General features: G+C 35.8%; 1 protein-coding gene across 2 annotated transcripts in view; it reads right to left on the reverse strand.

Moving 5' to 3' along the window:
• The window catches only part of LOC607729 (A disintegrin and metallopeptidase domain 3-like), a 94,451-nt gene extending 76,634 nt beyond the window's left edge, over positions 1 to 17,817 (reverse strand). Inside the window, exons 1-6 of one of the 2 annotated variants that reach the window (XM_038560013.1) lie at positions 17,659 to 17,817; positions 17,038 to 17,120; positions 12,449 to 12,504; positions 7,310 to 7,388; positions 1,567 to 1,643; positions 711 to 888 (exon numbers count right to left, since the gene is read on the reverse strand). In XM_038560013.1, the coding sequence (XP_038415941.1) occupies positions 711 to 888; positions 1,567 to 1,643; positions 7,310 to 7,388; positions 12,449 to 12,504; positions 17,038 to 17,120; positions 17,659 to 17,716 (531 nt within the window). In that variant the 5' untranslated portion in view covers positions 17,717 to 17,817. Of the gene's footprint in view, positions 1 to 710; positions 889 to 1,566; positions 1,644 to 7,309; positions 7,389 to 12,448; positions 12,505 to 17,037; positions 17,121 to 17,658 lie in introns of those variants that run through there. The other variant, XM_038560014.1, reaches the window with a different exon arrangement.
• Between the last annotated feature and the right edge of the window lie 1,593 nt (positions 17,818 to 19,410).

The following is a 19,410-nucleotide window of genomic DNA, read 5'->3' on the forward strand; positions in this document are numbered from 1 at the left end:
AGTGGATTCCACAACCTCATTTACCTCTAGAAAATGGTATATGGTCCATTCTTATTTTCTTACATATGTATATGTTTATTTTAATAGATGTTAAGCAATATACTTAATTTAAAATAATAAATGTAACAATTTAATTATAAGTAAAAATATGTATTATTCTTTTAATAGAAAAAAGAAAATTTCAAAGAGGAGTATATAGCTATATCATTATATAAATCAGTATACTTATAAATTTCTATTTATAACTAGAGATACTAAAAGAATCAGAATACTTCACTACTCTAAGAGCACTATCTCTAGACAATGAGATTTAGACAATTTCCTGCCTCTTTTCTACTTTTACATTTTCTAGCAAAATTTTCTATTAAAAAAAATATTGGTGGAGAAAATTTCATACAAACTAATAATCAAAAACTTTGTGTAATATTATATTAATAGAATGTTAATTCAAAAACAGTACAAATATGTATATATGCATCAATATACTCACAATTAGAAAAATGTAAGAATTTTGGTTTTTTAATTTTGTGCATTTATAGCTATTACATTTTCTAGATATATGACTAAACGTAAAAATATATTTAAAATTAATATCTTACAACAGAAGATATTAATTACCAGTGTATTTGCTTTCCAAATGTAATAAATCCAATGTGAATAAACTTATCAAAGATAACACAAGCAAAGATCACATATAAGTGGTTACTTACTTCTGATTTCACAAGAATCCTGTAGGGTTGATCTACCAGTTGAGTCGTAGTATAATTTTCTTGTACAGGGGAAAAATCAATTTTATTATTCTTTATTTGATAAAGCATATGCTCATATGCAGCTGCAGATTCCAATGGCTCAATGCCATAACTGACATTCTGCAACAGCAATAATCCCCTAGATATTTAAACACATAAGAAAGAAATAAAAACATAATTAATCTAGATTACCTACTGAGAAATGTAAATCAACATTATATAAAAACATTTAAAAAAACAGGCTTTTTTTTTTTTAAGATTTTATTTACTCATGAGAGACTGAGAGAGAGAGAGAGAGAGAGAGGCAGAGACACAGACAGAGGGAGAAGCAGGCTCCATGCAGGGAGCCCGATGTGGAATCGATCCCGGGACTCCAGGACCACACCCTGGGCCAAAGGCAGGCACTAAACCACTGAGCCACCCAGGGATCCCCTATAAAAACATTTTGTAGGAATTTAACAGTGGCCTTTGTGGTCTAATATCTAAGAATTATCTCTTCTTACTTGGCTAAACTTTCAAACACAATTTTATAGCTTCTTCTCTCTATTATGACATTTAGAAGTCATTGTGGTGCTAGTGCCAAGAAATGTGAATATTGTTCCTGCTAGCAAAAACTCTTTCTGTGTAAGTTTTATGACTACCAGCCTGATAAAGAGAATAGGAAAAATGATAAGAAGAGGAGGAGGAAAGTATATGAGAAGAAACAAAATCAAAGTCTCTATTTTCCTTGTCTTCACTCTAACCTTGAAGACATTTCCAAAAATTATAGGGCCACACAAGATTTTCAATCATTTATATCTCTAGAATATGCCATTACCTGAGTCCAGAACAAGTGCTAAGTGTCACAACTGATTTTGGAACCTCTGCAGCATATCCTTGATAAAGGCAATGGCCCTAAAAAGAATATATGAAGATACATTCATGAATTATTTGAGGCTTTTAAAAAAGTTTTTAAGATATTTAAATTCCAGTTAGCTAAACACATGTATAGTATAATATTAGCTTCAGGTGCACAACGCAGTGATGCAACACTTCCATACAACACCGGGTACTCATCACAACAAGTGCATGAATGATTTTTAAATAGTTTCTGGTTTATCTTTACTTCCTAGATATCATCAAACATTCGCATTTAGCCATTACCATAAAATTATCCACCAGATATTCCATTATCTGCAATCTCTTCCTCTTAAACCTTTTTTTCTAATAGTCATGACTCCTATCCTTTGCCAAATAATTCTTGCTTTAATTCTAATTTTTTGACAAATAACTTTATCTGCATCTTTTCTCTCTTAGCCACATTTCTTAAATGTGTAGTTTATAACTGCTAACTTGATGTAATTCACAGCATTACTTTAGCTTCATATGTGAACATGTCACTTTTTTTTTAAGTTACCCAAAAGTATCTTAATCAATATTTCTTCATTTCTTTCTCTTTAGTATCTTACCATGTTCATTACCCTTAGTTTGAGCTTTCCTTCTTATGGACTTCCACAGCATTAATCTTCCCAGATTCTCCCCTAATACTCTCTTTCAGTGAATATTCACTTCTCTTCCCTTAAAAGTCTAGTGACATCTACAGTCAGTCCTGTTCCTTTGTTAATGCTATGCTAATAAAAACTATAGTATCATCACATTCTTTATGAATTTGTTTCTATGTCATTATTATATGTTATTAGCTGTCATGCATATTATTTCCATTAGTTCCAGATAAGAACTTCCCTCAGTGAGAAGGGAGTAGCAAAAATAGAGGAGAGGCACACTGACATCCAGTGGCCTTTGTACAGCCAGAAGAAATGCTCTCCATCACATTGATGCTTCATCATCTGATCCTACCTATCAGTACAAGATGGCCCAGGTAAGTACCTCTTACCACCACAGGCTGCAATAGCAGAAGTCGAGTAGAGTCAGAAGAACAACGCTCAATGGAATAATATAAAAAGCTATAAAAAAGCTAAATTGTCATTGGAACAACACACCACACTAAATCTAAACTTAAACTGGGTTGACTGCCTTCAAAAACAGATTTAAACATCAAAGATTCAAGCGAAAATCACTCACTATACCAAGAACCAAAAAACTCACAACAAAAATAAGAAAAGACAACTGATGACAGTATTGAGATGAGCCACATGTTAGAACTATCAGACAAACATTTTAAAGCAGCCATGGAAAACTGCTTCAGTGAGATTACAAATTATCTTGAAACAAATGACAGAATAGAAACACTAGCAAAAAATCTACTTGGGACAAAGAGAGTCATTACCTAATCATAAAAGCATCAATCCATTCAGAAGACATGGCAATCCTAAATGTACTAGGCATCAAAAAACAGAGCTTCACAATACATGAAGCAAACACTGATACAACTGAAAGAGAAAGACAACAAAAAAGCAATAATAAATGATGAACTCAGTATCCATCATTCAGTTATTGGTAGTACTAGGCAGGAAATCGATAAAAATACAGAACTGAATAACATTAATCAATATGATCTATATTACATTTATGGAAGACTCCACCCCAACAGCAGAGTACACATATTTTTCAATTATCCAAGAGCATTCATTTACACATACAATATAGTGGATTGTGAAGCAAGCCTTCACAAATTTAAAATAATTGAAATCATACAGGATATATTTTCTAACCATAATGATATCAAAGTAGAAATCAGCAGACAAGAAAAACAGGAAAAATCTCCAAACATTTGGAAATTGAACAACACACTTTTTAAAACCCCATGGATAAGCAAGAAGCCTCAAAGGAAATTTTAAAATATATATAACTGTGTTAAAATGAATATACAGCATATTGTTGTAGGCTGAAGCTCAGGCAGTGCTGAGCAGAAAATTTTAGTACTAAAATTCTTACTGTAGCAAAGAGAAAAGGTCACAAATTGATAATACGCTTTTCTCTCAACAAACTAAAACAAGAAACTCAAGGAAAGGAATAAGGAAGAAAATAATAAACATAAAGCTAAATGCTATGACACTGAAAATAAGGTAATAGTATGGAAAAAGCAAGAAAAAGCTGATTCTTTGATAAATTCAATAAACTGAAAAATCTCTAGTATGATTAACACAGTTAAGAAGAGAGAAGAGAGCAGTCATTCATGTCAGAAACAAAACATTCCTGTAATCATTAAAGGATACTAAAGGCCATGACAAAATTACACTACTAAATTCCACACCTAAGATAGAATGGATCAATTCCTTAAAAACCACAAATAACAAACAATACATATGAAACAGATAAATAAGATATTCCTATAACTATTAAATAAACTGAGTCGGTAATTTAAAATTTCATACACATACATACACACACACAAATCCCCAGGACTAGTGACAACAATAAAGAATTTTACCAAACAACTTAAAAATTACTATGTTCTTTATACAACATCTTCCAGAAAGTAAAACGGGAAATAAGACTTCCAAATTTATTTTGAGGCAGATATCATTCTACTACAAAAATTAGACAAAATCTGGACAAAAAAAACCCACAGATCAATACTTCTCATGAACTTTGATTTTAAAAAAAAATCCTCAAGATATTATTAGCAATCAAACCAGTCATGGGTAAAAAGAATTATCCATCAGAGCCAAGTTGCAGCTTGCACAAGGTTTTTTTAGGTTTATACCAAAGCATTTTCTTTCAATCAACTACAAATGCTATTGCATTTTAATTTCAGTTTCCACATGTTGTTAGCTGGAAATGCAGTGTATTTGTTGTGTTGATCACATATCCTAAAACCTTGCAGAAGTTACATATTTTATGGTGTTTTTTTAGATGGATCCTTGAGATTTTTTACATAGATGTGTCTTGTACAAATATGGGGCATTTTTCTTTTTTCCTTTTCAATCTGTATACTTTTTATCTCTCTGCTTTGCCTTTCTGTGTTTGCTACAACTTCTAGTGCTGTACTGAAGTGTGTTCCCTATTTGCAGGATATGCATGCTGAAATTACAAAATGTTATTAAAATACATAAGAAAAGAAAAAAGATTAAAAAAAATGGAGAGTCTCACTGCATTCACAGATTGGAAGACTCAACATAGCAAAAATGTCAAGTCTCCACAAATTGATCTACAGGATTAAGACGTTGTCTATCACAATCCTAGCAAGTTTGTTTGTATTCATAAAGTAATTTAGTCTGAAATTTATATGAACAAGCAAAGACTATCCATGATAAAAATATTAGAAAGGAATAAAGTATGAGAAATCACTGTTGTCTGCAATAAATGCTTAATTTACAAGTAGAAGCATGGTAGTGGCAGAACTACAGACACAAAGGAACTGGACAGAATAAATAAGAACTGAGAAATATATCCACAAAAATATGCCCCACTGACTTTCTGACAAAGATGCAAGAGCAATTCAATGTAGACCAGTCTTTTCTATCAATGGTGTTAGAACAAATACACAACCTCAGTCAAAAGAATAAACCTTAATCCAAACCTCATACCTTACACAAATTATCTCAAGATGAACATACAATTAAATGTAAATAAAACTGTAATACTTTTAGGGGGAAAAAATCTTCAGGAACTAGGCATACATGGAATTCTTAATTTGATACCCAACTCCATTTATAAAAGGAAAAGTTGATAAATTCACTCTCATCAAAATTAAAGATTTCTAATCAATGAGGGACCTTTGAACAGGATAAAAAGAAAAATTACAGACGGGGAATAAATATTGGTACATCATATATCTGGCAAAAGACTTATACTTAGAATATATAAACTGCTTTAAAATCAACCATAAAAACTAATCAATCCAATTAGAAAATTATAAAGGATATTAATAGACATTTCATTTCACAAAAATATGTTCAATATCACTGGACATTAGGGAAATGCAAATTTAAAAATTAAAAATTACATGAGATATCACTAGGCATTTATTGAAATGACTAAAATTCTAAAAAAATGTAAATACTGATCAAATGGTGTCAAAAATACAGACATTCTATCTTTCCTACATTGCCAGTGGAAGTGTAAAATGGTACAGACACTCTGGAAAATAGTTAATATTTTAAAATATTATATATATTAAATATATAATATTAATATTATAATATAATATTATAAATATTAAAAATATATATATATTTACCATATAATGGCAATCATATTCCTGGGCATGTATCCCAGAAAAATGAAAAATTATGTCTACACAACAAATCGCACATGAATGTTCTTACAAGCATTACTTTCAATGGTTAAAGACTCTAAAAGATAAAGCATGAGAAGATGGAGACCTGATGTTTCTTTGTGGGAAAGTGATTGTTTAGAAATTTAATTTCTTAAATAGATTTCAAATGATTGAGATTTTCTATTATTTCTCCCCTCAAATTTGATAATTTCCCTTCCTTTTCAGGGAAGTTGGCCATTTCATCTAAATTATCAAATTTATTGACATAAAGGTTTCATAATACTTCAAAATATTTTATTTTCTGTATGACTAATCATATTTCCCCTTTGTCCCTAATATTGATGGAAATTGTTTTTGTTCTAGGTTAGTCTTACTAAGGGTTATTAATGATATTTGTCCTTTTAAAGAACTAAATTCTGAGCTTTAATTTTTTCTATTCTTTTTCCTTTTTCTATCTCATTGGTTTCTACCCTTATCTGCATTATTTCCTTCCTCTACTGTGTTTTTACGCTTTACAGAGTATTTCATTTTGTATTGAAATTAATTTAATGGCAACCTTCCTGAATCCTCTTGTTGCTGAGTTTTAGGCCTTGGGGTAGGGAATGAGGGTGATAAGAGTATCTCTCACTCTCTGCTCTTCAGTAGAGTCTTACCCTCTTCAGTAGAGCACACAGGCAGCCTAATCGTTAGTCAAGGGCATAAAGACAATTCCCTCCCTGCAAAAAATTCATACATCTTACGGCCCCTCTATCTGGTCCTGAGTCATCCCAGTTAAAGCTGCATCAACAGCTCTGGTCCAAGTCTGCAAGCTTTGCTTGGTCCCAACTCCCTATGCTATGGTTGAGACTTTACCCTCAATCAGAAGGGCCAAGTTGAATGTGACTCACCTTCTGGCTCTCTTTTCTCTCAGAGAGAAAATTTTTCCTGATCTGCCTATTGTCAAATGTCTCAGAACAGGTGTCTTGTGTACTTTGTTCTGCCTTCTACTTGCAGATGGTGACAAAAACAATGTTGCACTAGTTTATTTTTAATTTCATTATCTCTCCATTGCAATATAGCAATAGAATCTGACCCTTCACTTGCATTTACTTCTTGCCAATCATCTGTTCTCACAAAGTAAATATCTCACAGACTAAAGCTAATTTTCTCACATACTTAAAAATTTCTTGAACCCTATCCACATTTTAGGATACAATGTAAACTCGTATGTTTCACACGTGAACCTCTTCAGATTCTGTACCCAATATGGTTTAGCATCCTTACTCTCCCTTTCAATAAGGGCTTCTGATCTGTTTGCCCAATAATTCTGTGGGGTAGAAAGCATTTTTTCTTCTTGCCAATGGCAACTTAATGATATTTAAAAAGTAAACCTACACAGCATAAAGCAAAACTAACTTACCTTTTTAAATGAAGAATCTGGATACAATGTTCCTGATTTGTTGTATGCATACACCAGGAAATGAGGGTCTAAAAATGACCTAATTCAACCAAAGTAATGACACTTCATTGTAATTGTAACATTAGCAAAACCAGAATCATGAAATTAAAATTTACTTTCAACTTTACAAGTTCAAATATCCAAAAATTAAATGGTCTCCTCTCTCCATTACCTCAGTTGCATTCTGATAGCACATTTCATATATAAGAAAAAATATTAAGTGGCATAATCAGATAGCAGCAGGGACACACCATAATGACATAGATTTATGTATACTAGAAACCAGGACTTCTGGATTCCAACAGCAAACTTTTCTTTTAGATTCAACAATCAATACATCGCATTGCATAAATATGTTAATATTTCCTAACAAGTAGCCATAGGTTGATAAGAAAAAAAAATATGCTTTTTCCAATAGTTTTCATGAAATTATACTGTGGTAAAAACACTTCCCAAATTTTCAATGCCTCAAAACAACAATGAATGTTCTTCACAAGTTTATTGCAGGTTCAGCTCCACTTCATTCTGGAACCTAGGAAAAGACATACCTTCTTTCTTTCTTTATTTTTAAGATTTTATTTAGTTATTCATGAGAGACAGAGATGCAGAGACACAGGCAGAGACACAGGCAGAGGGAGAAGCAGGCTTCATGCAGGAAGCCCCACATGGGACCCGATCCTGGGTCTCCAGGATCATGCCCTGGGCTTAAGGCGGCGCTAAACCACTAAGCCAACGGGGCTGCCCAAAGACATACCTTCTAACCCTGGAACATGCCTTGCTTGAAGCAGAAGGAGAAGAGAAATTGTAGAAGCACACAACAGTTCTTAAAGCCTTTGTTTAGAAGCAGAAGATTAGTGCCTTGCTCAAATTTCATAAGCTAAATGGTATCTATAAACAAACCTCATATGAATTGTACCAAAGTGTCATCTTCTTACAGAGAAGATAGTGATTGTTATGGAACAATCTGACACCACTATTTATTGCTGGGAGACTGGGGTTTCTTAAGGATTCCAAAAACTAAAGCGTAGTTCAAGGCCAGAATCAAAGAGGGGCCAGAGCATTCATTGAGTGTGTGCTTTCACCTCTACTTTTTTTTTTTAAGATTTTATTTATTTATTCATGAGAGACACAGAGAGAGAGAAAGAGGCAGAGACAGGCAGAGGGAGAAGCAGGATCCATGCAGGGAGCCCGATGTGGTACTCGATCCTGGGACTCCAGGGTCACGCCCTGGGCCGAAGGCAGATGCTCAACCGCTGAGCCACCCAGGCATCCCTCACCCCTACTTCTCATTCCAGATCTGCTTCTTCATCTTCTTTCATTCCTGACAACTCTTCCTTTCCTCAGTTCAAATAACAAAACTAGAGAGCTTCCCAGAAAAAAAAAATACTGATATTTATCAGCTCATATCCCACATATATTCAAGGACAATGCTGAGTGGCCTGAATTGTTTTAGGAGCGAGTACCTGGAACATGAATTCTGGCACATGGGCAGAGCCACATTTTAGCAACTAAGCAATTATTATACTCATTTTTTTAAGATTGTATTTATTTATTCATGAAAAACACACAGAGAGGCAGAGACACAGGGCAGAGGGAGAAGCAGACTCCCCATAGGGAACCCGATTTGGGACTCCTATCCCAGCAGCCTGTGATCACACCCAGCAGAAGGCGATGCTCAACCACTGAGCCACCCAGGTGTCCCTCATGAATATTTATTTTTATCAGCAATAAATCCCACAAAGGAAGAACACAATCAATAGGTTGGATAGCATGTTTGCCACATATAGAACAGATTAAGAGTTAATACCTACAACAAACAAATTCGTCATGGGAAAAAAAGAAAAGAAAAGCAGAAAAGTAAGTCATAAATTGAAAATAAATAACACAAAACATATGAATAAAAATGAAAACCAAGGGCAATCCCGGGTGGCTCAGTGGTTTAGTACTGCCTTCAGCCAAGGGCGTGATCCCGGAGACCGGGGATCGAGTCCCACGTCGGGCTCCCTGCATGGAGCCTGCTTCTCCCTCTGCCTGTGTCTCTGCCTCTCTCTCTCTCATTCTGTGTCTCTAATGAATAAATAAATAACATCTTAAAAAAATAAAATAAAATAAAATAAATAAAATAAATAAAATAAAATAAAATAAAATAAAATAAAATAAAATAAAAATGAAAACCAGAAAGGAAAAACAAAAGCTTAGGAGAAGCAATTCAACTAGAATGGTCAGTAAACATTTGAAGATACTACATATTAATAATCAGGGAAGTGCCTATTAAAATAACAATAAAATAGCATTTCTTATCCATTAACAAAAATAAGTGAAGATACTTATTTTATTGAGAATGTAGATAACAGAAATGTTTCTGTATTGGTCTGAGTGAAAACTGGGATAAACCCTATTACGTAAAAACTAGTAGCATATAGCACTCTTGAGAAATGTATCATTTATAATCTATCTATTTCATGGGTGCCCAGAGTATCATGGCCAAAGATATCCATAATATGGCTTTTCTTGCTATAAATATATAGGTGGATAAATAATAAATGAGATATATTTATTTGATGGCTACATATGTATTTACAATCAATTAACTCTTTCTGCACAAAATCAGTGTAAATAACTCTCAGATAAAAATGACATGTGAGGTGCCTGGGTGGCTCAGTTGGTTAAACGTCCAACTCTTGGTTTTGCCTCAAGTCATGATTTCAGGGTCATGAGATCAAACCCCACTATGGCTCAGTACTAGGCATGAAGCCTGCTTAAGATTCTCTTTCTCTGGTTCCCTCTGCCCCTCACTGCCACCCCACCCATTCTTTCTGTCTGTCTCTAAAAAAATAAAAATAAAAAGTTATACAAAATGTTTCATGAAAAGCATAACCACAAAACCAGAACAATAACATAGTAAGTATCTACTGTTCACATTTTTGGGTCATTAGTTCTGCTAATGATGGCCAGGCTTGCTCATTGGTTAGTCTGGGATTCAGCTGGATTTTGGCTGATCTAGAGATGATTAGGCCAATATAAAAAATACTGGACTAATATAAACTATGGTCTTTGTGCAATAATGATGGATAGGATCATCAGTAATAATAAATATATCATTCTGGTGGGGCACATTGATAATGGGAGAGACTACACATGTGCAGAGGCAGGGGGCATATAGAAACTGCCTGTACCTTCCTCTCAATTTTTCTATGAACCTAAGACTAGTCTAAAAAATTAATATTAAATTGGAAACAGGAAACAGGAAACTGCAAACAGCTGATAATTGTTTAGAGAAGTTTCTTTAGGGAAATACAAATTGACACAAAAATGTGATAGAAATTTTTAACACATCTTGCATGCTTTTGAAAATCTGAACTGCTACTGTCTTTTCAGAAACTGGCAACATCTCTCAAAATCCTAATACAAAATGTGAGTAATAAGGAAAGTTGTTGTGCAAATTAAATCAGTTACTACATGCAAATTGGAACATGCCTATCAATTGGTAAGAGTTCCATGAACATCAGTTACTTTTGTTGCTTTTGTTGTTGTTATCATTATCACCATCATTACTATTATTCATACATCTTGATCCAGAAATCCATTTCTTGGTAGCAAGCCCACAAAACAAAATATTTATTACATAAGAAAATACATACAAGGATGTTTATTGCAGGGCTCTATACTGACAATCCTTGGAAATATAACCTCATTACCTATAAACATGCCATACTAGAACTACAGTTATCTTTTAAAGAATAAGTTAAGATATATAGAGAGAAGAGGAAAATGAACACCATTATTAAATAAGACCTGCCAATTGCAAAACAGCATTTCCATTTCTCTAAAAAACTTTTTTGGTAGGTTTCTACATATTTTATTTAAAGAAAAGGTGAAATTTAGAATAGAAAATGGTGGAAAGACACATATGAGGTTATTAATATTGTTTTCCTCATGTAGTGAAAATTTAAGATAAAAAAATATTGGTGTAATATCAAATAAAATGTTTAAAATCATATAAATGTATAAAATGACATGAACAAAATTAAACATGGATAAATTAAATCATTGCCTTAATTATTATAGTTATAATAATAATTATAAATAATTAATAATTAAGAACTACATAGACTAATTTTCATTTATCTGACATAAACATTAGCTTTGTAATATGAAACTAGAACTTGGCTCAAATACTAGATTTAAAATCTCAAGCTGAAAACTCAGATGCTAAAACAAAGATGTAACATATTAAATATGTCATTTTTCTTGTTTAGGCTCAACTTAGAGTAGTAACTATAAAAATTTCAGAAGTTAAAAAGACTGTATGAAAAATCAAAACTACAATGAGATACCACCTCACACCAGTGAGAATGGGGAAAATTAACAAGGCAGGAAACAACAAATGTTGGAGAGGATGCGGAGAAAAGGGAACCCTCTTACACTGTTGGTGGGAATGTGAACTGGTGCAGCCACTCTGGAAAACTGTGTGGAGGTTCCTCAAACAGTTAAAAATAGACCTGCCCTACGACCCAGCAATTGCACTGTTGGGGATTTACCCCAAAGATACAAATGCAATGAAACGCCGGGACACCTGCACCCCGATGTTTCTAGCAGCAATGGCCACTATAGCCAAACTGTGGAAGGAGCCTCGGTGTCCAACGAAAGATGAATGGATAAAGAAGATGTGGTTTATGTATACAATGGAATATTACTCAGCTATTAGAAATGACAAATACCCACCATTTGCTTCAACGTGGATGGAACTGGAGGGTATTATGCTGAGTGAAGTAAGTCAGTCGGAGAAGGACAAACATTATATGTTCTCATTCATTTGGGGAATATAAATAATAGTGAAAGGGAAAATAAGGGAAGGGAGAAGAAATGTGTGGGAAATATCAGAAAGGGAGACAGAACGTAAAGACTGCTAACTCTGGGAAACGAACTAGGGGTGGTAGAAGGGGAGGAGGGCGGGGGGTGGGAGTGAATGGGTGACGGGCACTGGGTATTATTCTGTATGTTAGTAAATTGAACACCAATAAAAAAAATAAAAAATAAAAAAAATAAAAAATAAATAAAAAATAAAAAGACTGTATGAAAAATGGAATGTCAACTTACTGTTTTTCAAGATGGAGAGTGTACCTTTTCCGGTCAATTTTGATGGCATAAGTGACCTATAGCAAAATATTCAAGAAGAATGTAATTATTAGAAATTCTGAATTCTTAAAAATCAAAAGCCATAACTTCTTAAAATATATTTACTCTTCCATATAGACAACACAGATTATATCACATGTCTCAAAATAATATATACATATATAATTGTAATCTTCCTTCAATCTTGGAATGTATGACAGAATTAATCATAATTAAACTTAAAATCAAAGAGTCTCAATCAATTTCAAAACTAAGAGCATTAGTCGTAGAGTAATCTTGGGAGAAACTAATTTTATTATCTTTTTTCTACTTTGCAATTTCTAGCCCAAGTACATTAAAAAATTAAAGAATATATCACAGTTCCCTTTTTAAGATTAAAGGAAGTATCCCCTAACTATAAAAACACTCTATATCTCCCTCTCCTCTTTAGGAATTGCTTTAGTTACAGAGGGTCACCTCACACCAAGTCACAACTTTCTGAGACAGCCCACATTTACCGAGAAGCCCCCTCATCCCAACTCCAGAGATTGATGGACCATGCCAGCTTTATGCTTTGTTGAGACTCAAATGCGTCTCCATCTCCCCTTCCGACTTCCTGCCCTCCCCTTCCACAGGGGCTCATCACAAGAGCATACCCTAATAAACTGCCTTCATGGGAATCTTCTCAAAGACTCCATCCCAAAGAACCCAATCTGTGACATGATCATAAAACATACACATTCTTCACAGCATAGCACTTGGTTAATGTTGGTAAACTTTCCACATTTGCAAAGAACATGAATTTTGTCATTGGATACAGTTTTCTGCATTTTAAAACTTCTCATGTTCGGTCCCCTGTAAGCTTACAGCTATTGAAAAACGTGTATGGAGTTGCCAGCGGGCACAGTAAGCTAAGCATCTGACTCTTGATTTTGGCTCAGGTCATGATCTCAGGGTCCTGATCTCAGGGTCCTGATCTCAGGGTTGTGAGATCGAGTCCCACATCAGGCTCCCTGCTTAGTGCAGAGTCTGCTTAAGACTCTTTCTCCCTTTGCCCTTCTCCCACCTCTAAAATAAATAAATCTCTAAAAAAAGATGTGTTGACATCTTCTCAAATTATTGTGATATTATTTTTTTCTCCTTTAATCTGTAGTTTTCTTCATTACATATTTTGAACCTTTGTTGTTGGTTGCAAACAGGAGTAAAATTAACAAAATGGCAAATACTTATAAAGTATGCCTCTATGTCATCTTCAGAATTTGACTTGAATTTTGGGTTGTAATTTCTTCAATATCATACATTATCATTTAATATATATGAATAATAAATAATGTAGAAGAGTATTTTCAAATTTCCATATACATTTTCAAACCTTAATATTTCACTTAATTGCATTGTTACCAGATAAATACTATATTATCAGTATTTTATTTTTAATGTTTTTTCCTTGCTTTTGTCAATTGTGTTGAATAATCTGTATATTCCTGAGAAGAATGTGATTACTACAGTGATAAAGTTGAATTACAGCTAGATTAGAAAAACACTATCTTTATTTCTGGGGTTGCCTAGAAGTCTAGATTTTCTGATTATCAGTTAAGACAAAGGTGGTAAGATTTAAAATGTACTTTTTAAGGGACAAAATCTCTCTTGGCCAAGGTTAGCTTCTTTAGTGCTTGCCTACCTAGTTTGACAAGGCTGGCTTGGCTACTTAGAGTCACTGAAAGCTTTTTAAGAAGTTTTTCCCAAAGTCAAAATTCCACCAATAAGTCTCATTATTTCAAAGACTCATCATGTTCCAGGAGAACAGAGACTGGACTCATAGGGAGCTCACTGTGGATGTTTCTTGAATTCCTGATATTTGCCTGAATTATTTCTCTTGCTGCACCATATGCTTTGCCATTAAATAAAAGCCCCATGGTAATACCCTGTAGAGTCTAGTGAGTCCTAATGAACAGCAGAGGGAGAAAAAAAACAATATATTCACTGTGATGGGTTAACTTCTATATAAATCAATCAAATAAAATATTTTTGTTGTTCAAATTGTCTTTAACTTTATTAATCTTTTTATGATTTGTAAGCCAATACTTGAGGAAAACATTTTAAGACCTATGAAAATGGATTTGAAATTTTCTCCCTCTAGTACAATCCGATCTTATATGTGCTGAGAGCATTTTTAAAGACATATACAAATTTAGAATTTTTATATGTTCCTAGTAAATGGAATATTTTATTAAGTAATGATGTTTATCTCTCACAATGGTGTGAGGGTGTGTGTGTTAAATGTTGGGTTTTTTTCTGCTTTTATCATGGATATTTGGTTTGCTTTTGGTTAGCATTTTCCCAGTATGTGTCATATTCCTCTAAACATTTGTTTAGATATTTGTTTTGGTGTAATAGCTTTTATGAACACATAATCACTGGCTGGTTTGGGTGCCATAAATAAAGACAAACAGACCAGTCTATCAAACCTGTCCCAGTGTCTTGTTTTCCACTTAGCAATTCAATGCTCCTCTCCAATCTTGCCACTAAGGTTCCAATCCTTGGATTCCTATCAGATCCCTGCGTGTCTTTACATCAACACTTCTTGAAAACAAAGTGTCCTAACCAAAACTTCTAAGTCATATAAAAAGGGAAGTAAAAATCAGTACAAAATTATTAACCAGAAAAAAAGATTCAAAGAGGCAATATATAAAAAAAGGTATATTAAGACTTAATAAAAAAAAATGCCAGTTAAAAATGAAGCTTTCATTTTGATGTTCATGTTAACAAAAATGAGAAGCTAGAAAGTGTCATTATTCTTTGTTAATGGGAGTCAACTATCATACAACTTTTATGAAAGATGTCTTGCAAATATTTATCACTTTTTTAATGACTTGCTCATGATCCTATGGAGATAACTACCTAAGAAGGCTTATAAAACTACATGTTTAAATGTGGCAAAGAATGATGTTACATCCATATAATGCGATAATCATGCAGTTATGAAAAATGAGAAAGCAATGTTTACTATAAAAGTAAATTCTGACTTTATAAATTAAAAGCCAATTAGCACATCATATATTACCATCAAAAATATATGTGCAAAAAAATATGTGCAGGAGTGTGCATGTCTCTAAAAATTCATTCAGTTCAAATTTACTACCTTTAGAAACTGAGGCAGACATTCACTTTCTTAACAACTCTTCGTACTGTCTAGATTTAATTTTACAACGTACGTGCTTTCCTTCTGAATCAGGTTAAAAATATCATATTTGTTTTAATAGATGTATATATTTCTATATAAGCAAATATAAGCATGAAAAAATTCTTTATAGTCATTTTAAAAAATGTTACACAACAAATACTAGTGTGACCTCATTTACATAGAATATTTCAATGTACATATTTTCTAGAAAAAGTCCAGGAGACTTTTATATGATAAGGATTTGGGGCACTTTTGTCTGAGTCTGTTTTTAAAAATTTTCATAATGTTCATTGGGAAATGAAAAGAAAAATCAAAATACTTGCTTTCATTTAAACAACATGACTCTTTAACACAGTAATTAGAACAAAAAATTTCCAAAGGATATACATGAATTGATTTGGGTCATGTACTGCAATAATAAAACACTCATATAAAAAATGAATTTTCCACAGGATGGCTCAGTTGGTTAAGCATCTTGACTCTTGATTTTGGCTTAGGTCATAATTTCACAAGTGGAAGCCCCAACTGGAGCTCTGCCCTCAGTGGGGAGCCTGCTTAAGGCCCTCTTTCTTTCCCTCTCGTACTCTCTCTCAAATAAATAAATTCAATTTCTACGACCCAGCAATTGCACTGTTGGGGATTTACCCCAAAGATTTAGATACAATGAAACGCCGGGACACCTGCACCCCGATGTTTTTGTTTTTTTTTTTTTATTCATGAGTATACACAGAGAGGAGAGAGAGAGAGGCAGAGACACAGGCAGAGGGAGAAGCAGGCTTCACGCAGGGAGCCCGACGTGGGACTCGATTCCGGGTCTCCAGGATCACACCCCGGGCTGCAGGCAGCGCTAAACCGCTATGCCACCGGGGCTGCCCCACCCCGATGTTTCTAGCAGCAACGTCCACAATAGCCAAACTGTGGAAGGAGCCTCCGTGTCCATCGAAAGATGAATGGATGAAGATGATGTGGTCTATGTATACAATGGAATATTCCTCAGCCATTAGAAACGACAAATACCCACCATTTGTTTCAACGTGGATGGAACTGGAGGGTATTATGCTGAGTGAAGTAAGTCAATCGGAGAAGGACAAACATTTTATGTTCTCATTCATGTGGGGAATATAAAAATTAGTGAAAGGGAATATAAGGGAAGAGAGAAGAAATGTGTGGGAAATATCAGAAAGGGAGACAGAACATAAAGACTCCTAACTCTGAGAGGCGAACTAGGGGTGGTGGAAGGGGAGGAAGGCAGGGGGTGGGGGTGACTGGGTGACGGGTACTGAGGGGGGCACTTGACGGGATGAGCACGAGGTGTTATTCTGTATGTTGGCAAATTGAACACCAATAAAAAATTAATTTATTTAAAAAAGGTGATTTTTTTAATTACGTGCGTTTCTGAAGCTTCACCGTCATTGGTACTTGTCCCAATCTTCCGCGGCACGGTAATTTGTAGAAGGGATGGTTCAGGATCTACAGTAAGGACAACATGTGTGAGCATTCCCCAGTGCCCGGCCGCATCCTGATTCTTCACTTCTCCTCTCACACCACCTCACTCTGAAGCTCCAAGCCCCAACACACACACACACACACACACACACACACACGGGCACGCACGCACCCACCACAAAATCAGACTTTGTACATCCCGGGAAGAGGCTCCCAGGAAGTGGGGAGCGTGACCCTGCCCCGGTCCAGACTTCGGGACTGGCCGACCTCAGCCCGCAGGTGAAGGAGTGCTGCGCCCCAGGCCCCAGGCCCCAGGCCCCAGGCCCCAGAGGTGCGCGCCCTCCCCTCCAGGTGCAGGGTCCGGCGAGGGAGGGGCACCTGTCCCAGCCTCGCTCCGAGCCCTCCCCGCAGCAGGCCCAGGACGACCCTGACGCCAGGCGGGCTCTGACAAGACGCTGGTCTCTCCCCAGCGGACCGGGGCTCTGGAGCAAGGTCCCGGGGCCCGCCGAGCCCAGAGGCTCTGCGGCCGGTGGCCCTCCGCGGAGCAGGGTCCGTCACTCACGATGGCCCGCGGAGGTCAGCCGGCCCAGACCTGAGAGCATCAGCAGGAGAGACAGCATCGCGGGGCCCGCCGGCCTGGCCACGGTGACGGCTGTTGGCTGCGGAACGGCGGCCGCGCGCGGGGCCCTGCCCTCCGGCCGGTGGGAAGCGTCGGCGCGGGCCGCGGGGCGGGGCGGGGCGGGGCGGGGCGGGGCGGGGGCGCGGCTGCTCCGCCCACCCCGCCCCCTCCGCCCCCTCCGCGGACCCGCGCGCAGCCGCAGTCCCCCCGCCCCGCCCCCTGCCCCGCCCGCTGCGCGTGGGAAGCGCACACCCGCGGGTCCTGCTGCCCTCGTGGGCTTGCGCTTTATTTTGCAAGGCGGGGACATCGGAGACTCGTTCGGGGGTGACGTGAGGGTCACGAAGTGCATTTCCACCCTGGAGACGGGCCGTTTGCCGGTGAAGTGCTTGGCGGTGTTAATAGTCCACGTCGTAGTTTTCTGGCGCAATGGCTGAATTACTGCAGTGAAAGAAAATAGAAAATGGAAATTCACAATATGTTTATTAGCAGACAGGTGTCTGTTTTAAGCATATCTACTGCCAGATTTCTAGAAGTCTCGGATCAAAACAAATACACACAGGTGCACACAGATAAAGAGAGTAGAAAACGTATCTGAACCAATTAGTTCTATGGTCGATAACTTTAATAGAAAGCTCCTTTGTTAAGGAAACTAAATAAAACGTTAATTATGACATGGATGCATGTATGTGTTTTAATCCTTCGGTATAGAATTGCAATTTATTTATTTATTTATTTATTTATTTATTTATTTATTTACTTATTTATTTAATAATTGCAATTTAAATACCAGGCCAAGAAATGTGTGGGCAATATCAGAAAGGGAGACAGAACGTAAAGACTGCTAACTCTGGGAAACGAACTAGGGGTGGTAGAAGGGGAGGAGGACGGGGGGTGGGAGTGAATGGGTGATGGGCACTGGGGGTTATTCTGTATGTTAGTAAATTGAACACCAATAAAAAATAAATTAAAAAAAAGAAAAAATAAATAAATAAATACCAGGCCAAAAACAAATCATAACTATGAAATAATCCTGTAAGAACAACTTTATTTTCCCATTATTTATTTATTTCATTGTGTATAGCTTGGCTTCTTAGGAAAATCTGTGGCTAGTAAAACGTTAAATGTAAACTTTTCTCCCCATTAGTATGACATTCACACATGTGAAGGGAGTAACTTGGAAACAGCATTCATTTTCTAGCTAAATGCACAAGTGGTGACTTCTATAATTTCAGTTTTGCAAGGACATTTTTGCCAGACAATTCTTGAGTTCTCCATCCATGGAACACTCTGCTTATATTCCTTACATGCAATATTTATGCATAAAATCAAATGGTGGTTTTCTCAGTTTCTAAAAGGAAAAAAAATAAAAAGAAATGGAAGAAGCTAACTTAAAAAAATATATACATTCCTTTTTCATGATTTTCCTAAATCTATTTTAGTGTCTATTTATTAGGAAAATATTGGTACAGGTAACAAATGATAACAGTAGGAATTTAACTTAAAAATAGCCACTTCTGCATATTTCACTGAAGTCACTGAAGTATGTGATGCCTAATCATTTAGCTTTGTTATGATCTGTGTTGTATCCTGTATTTAATTTATTTGAATATTTCTATGTACCTTATCTTTTTTTCCAAATTACATGAAAAAAATGATGGGATTAACATATCAAAATTATGTTGCTTATGGTAAATT

This window comes from Canis lupus, chromosome 16 (genome assembly GCF_011100685.1).
Source record: "Canis lupus familiaris isolate Mischka breed German Shepherd chromosome 16, alternate assembly UU_Cfam_GSD_1.0, whole genome shotgun sequence".
NCBI classification, from domain to species: Eukaryota; Metazoa; Chordata; class Mammalia; order Carnivora; family Canidae; genus Canis; species Canis lupus.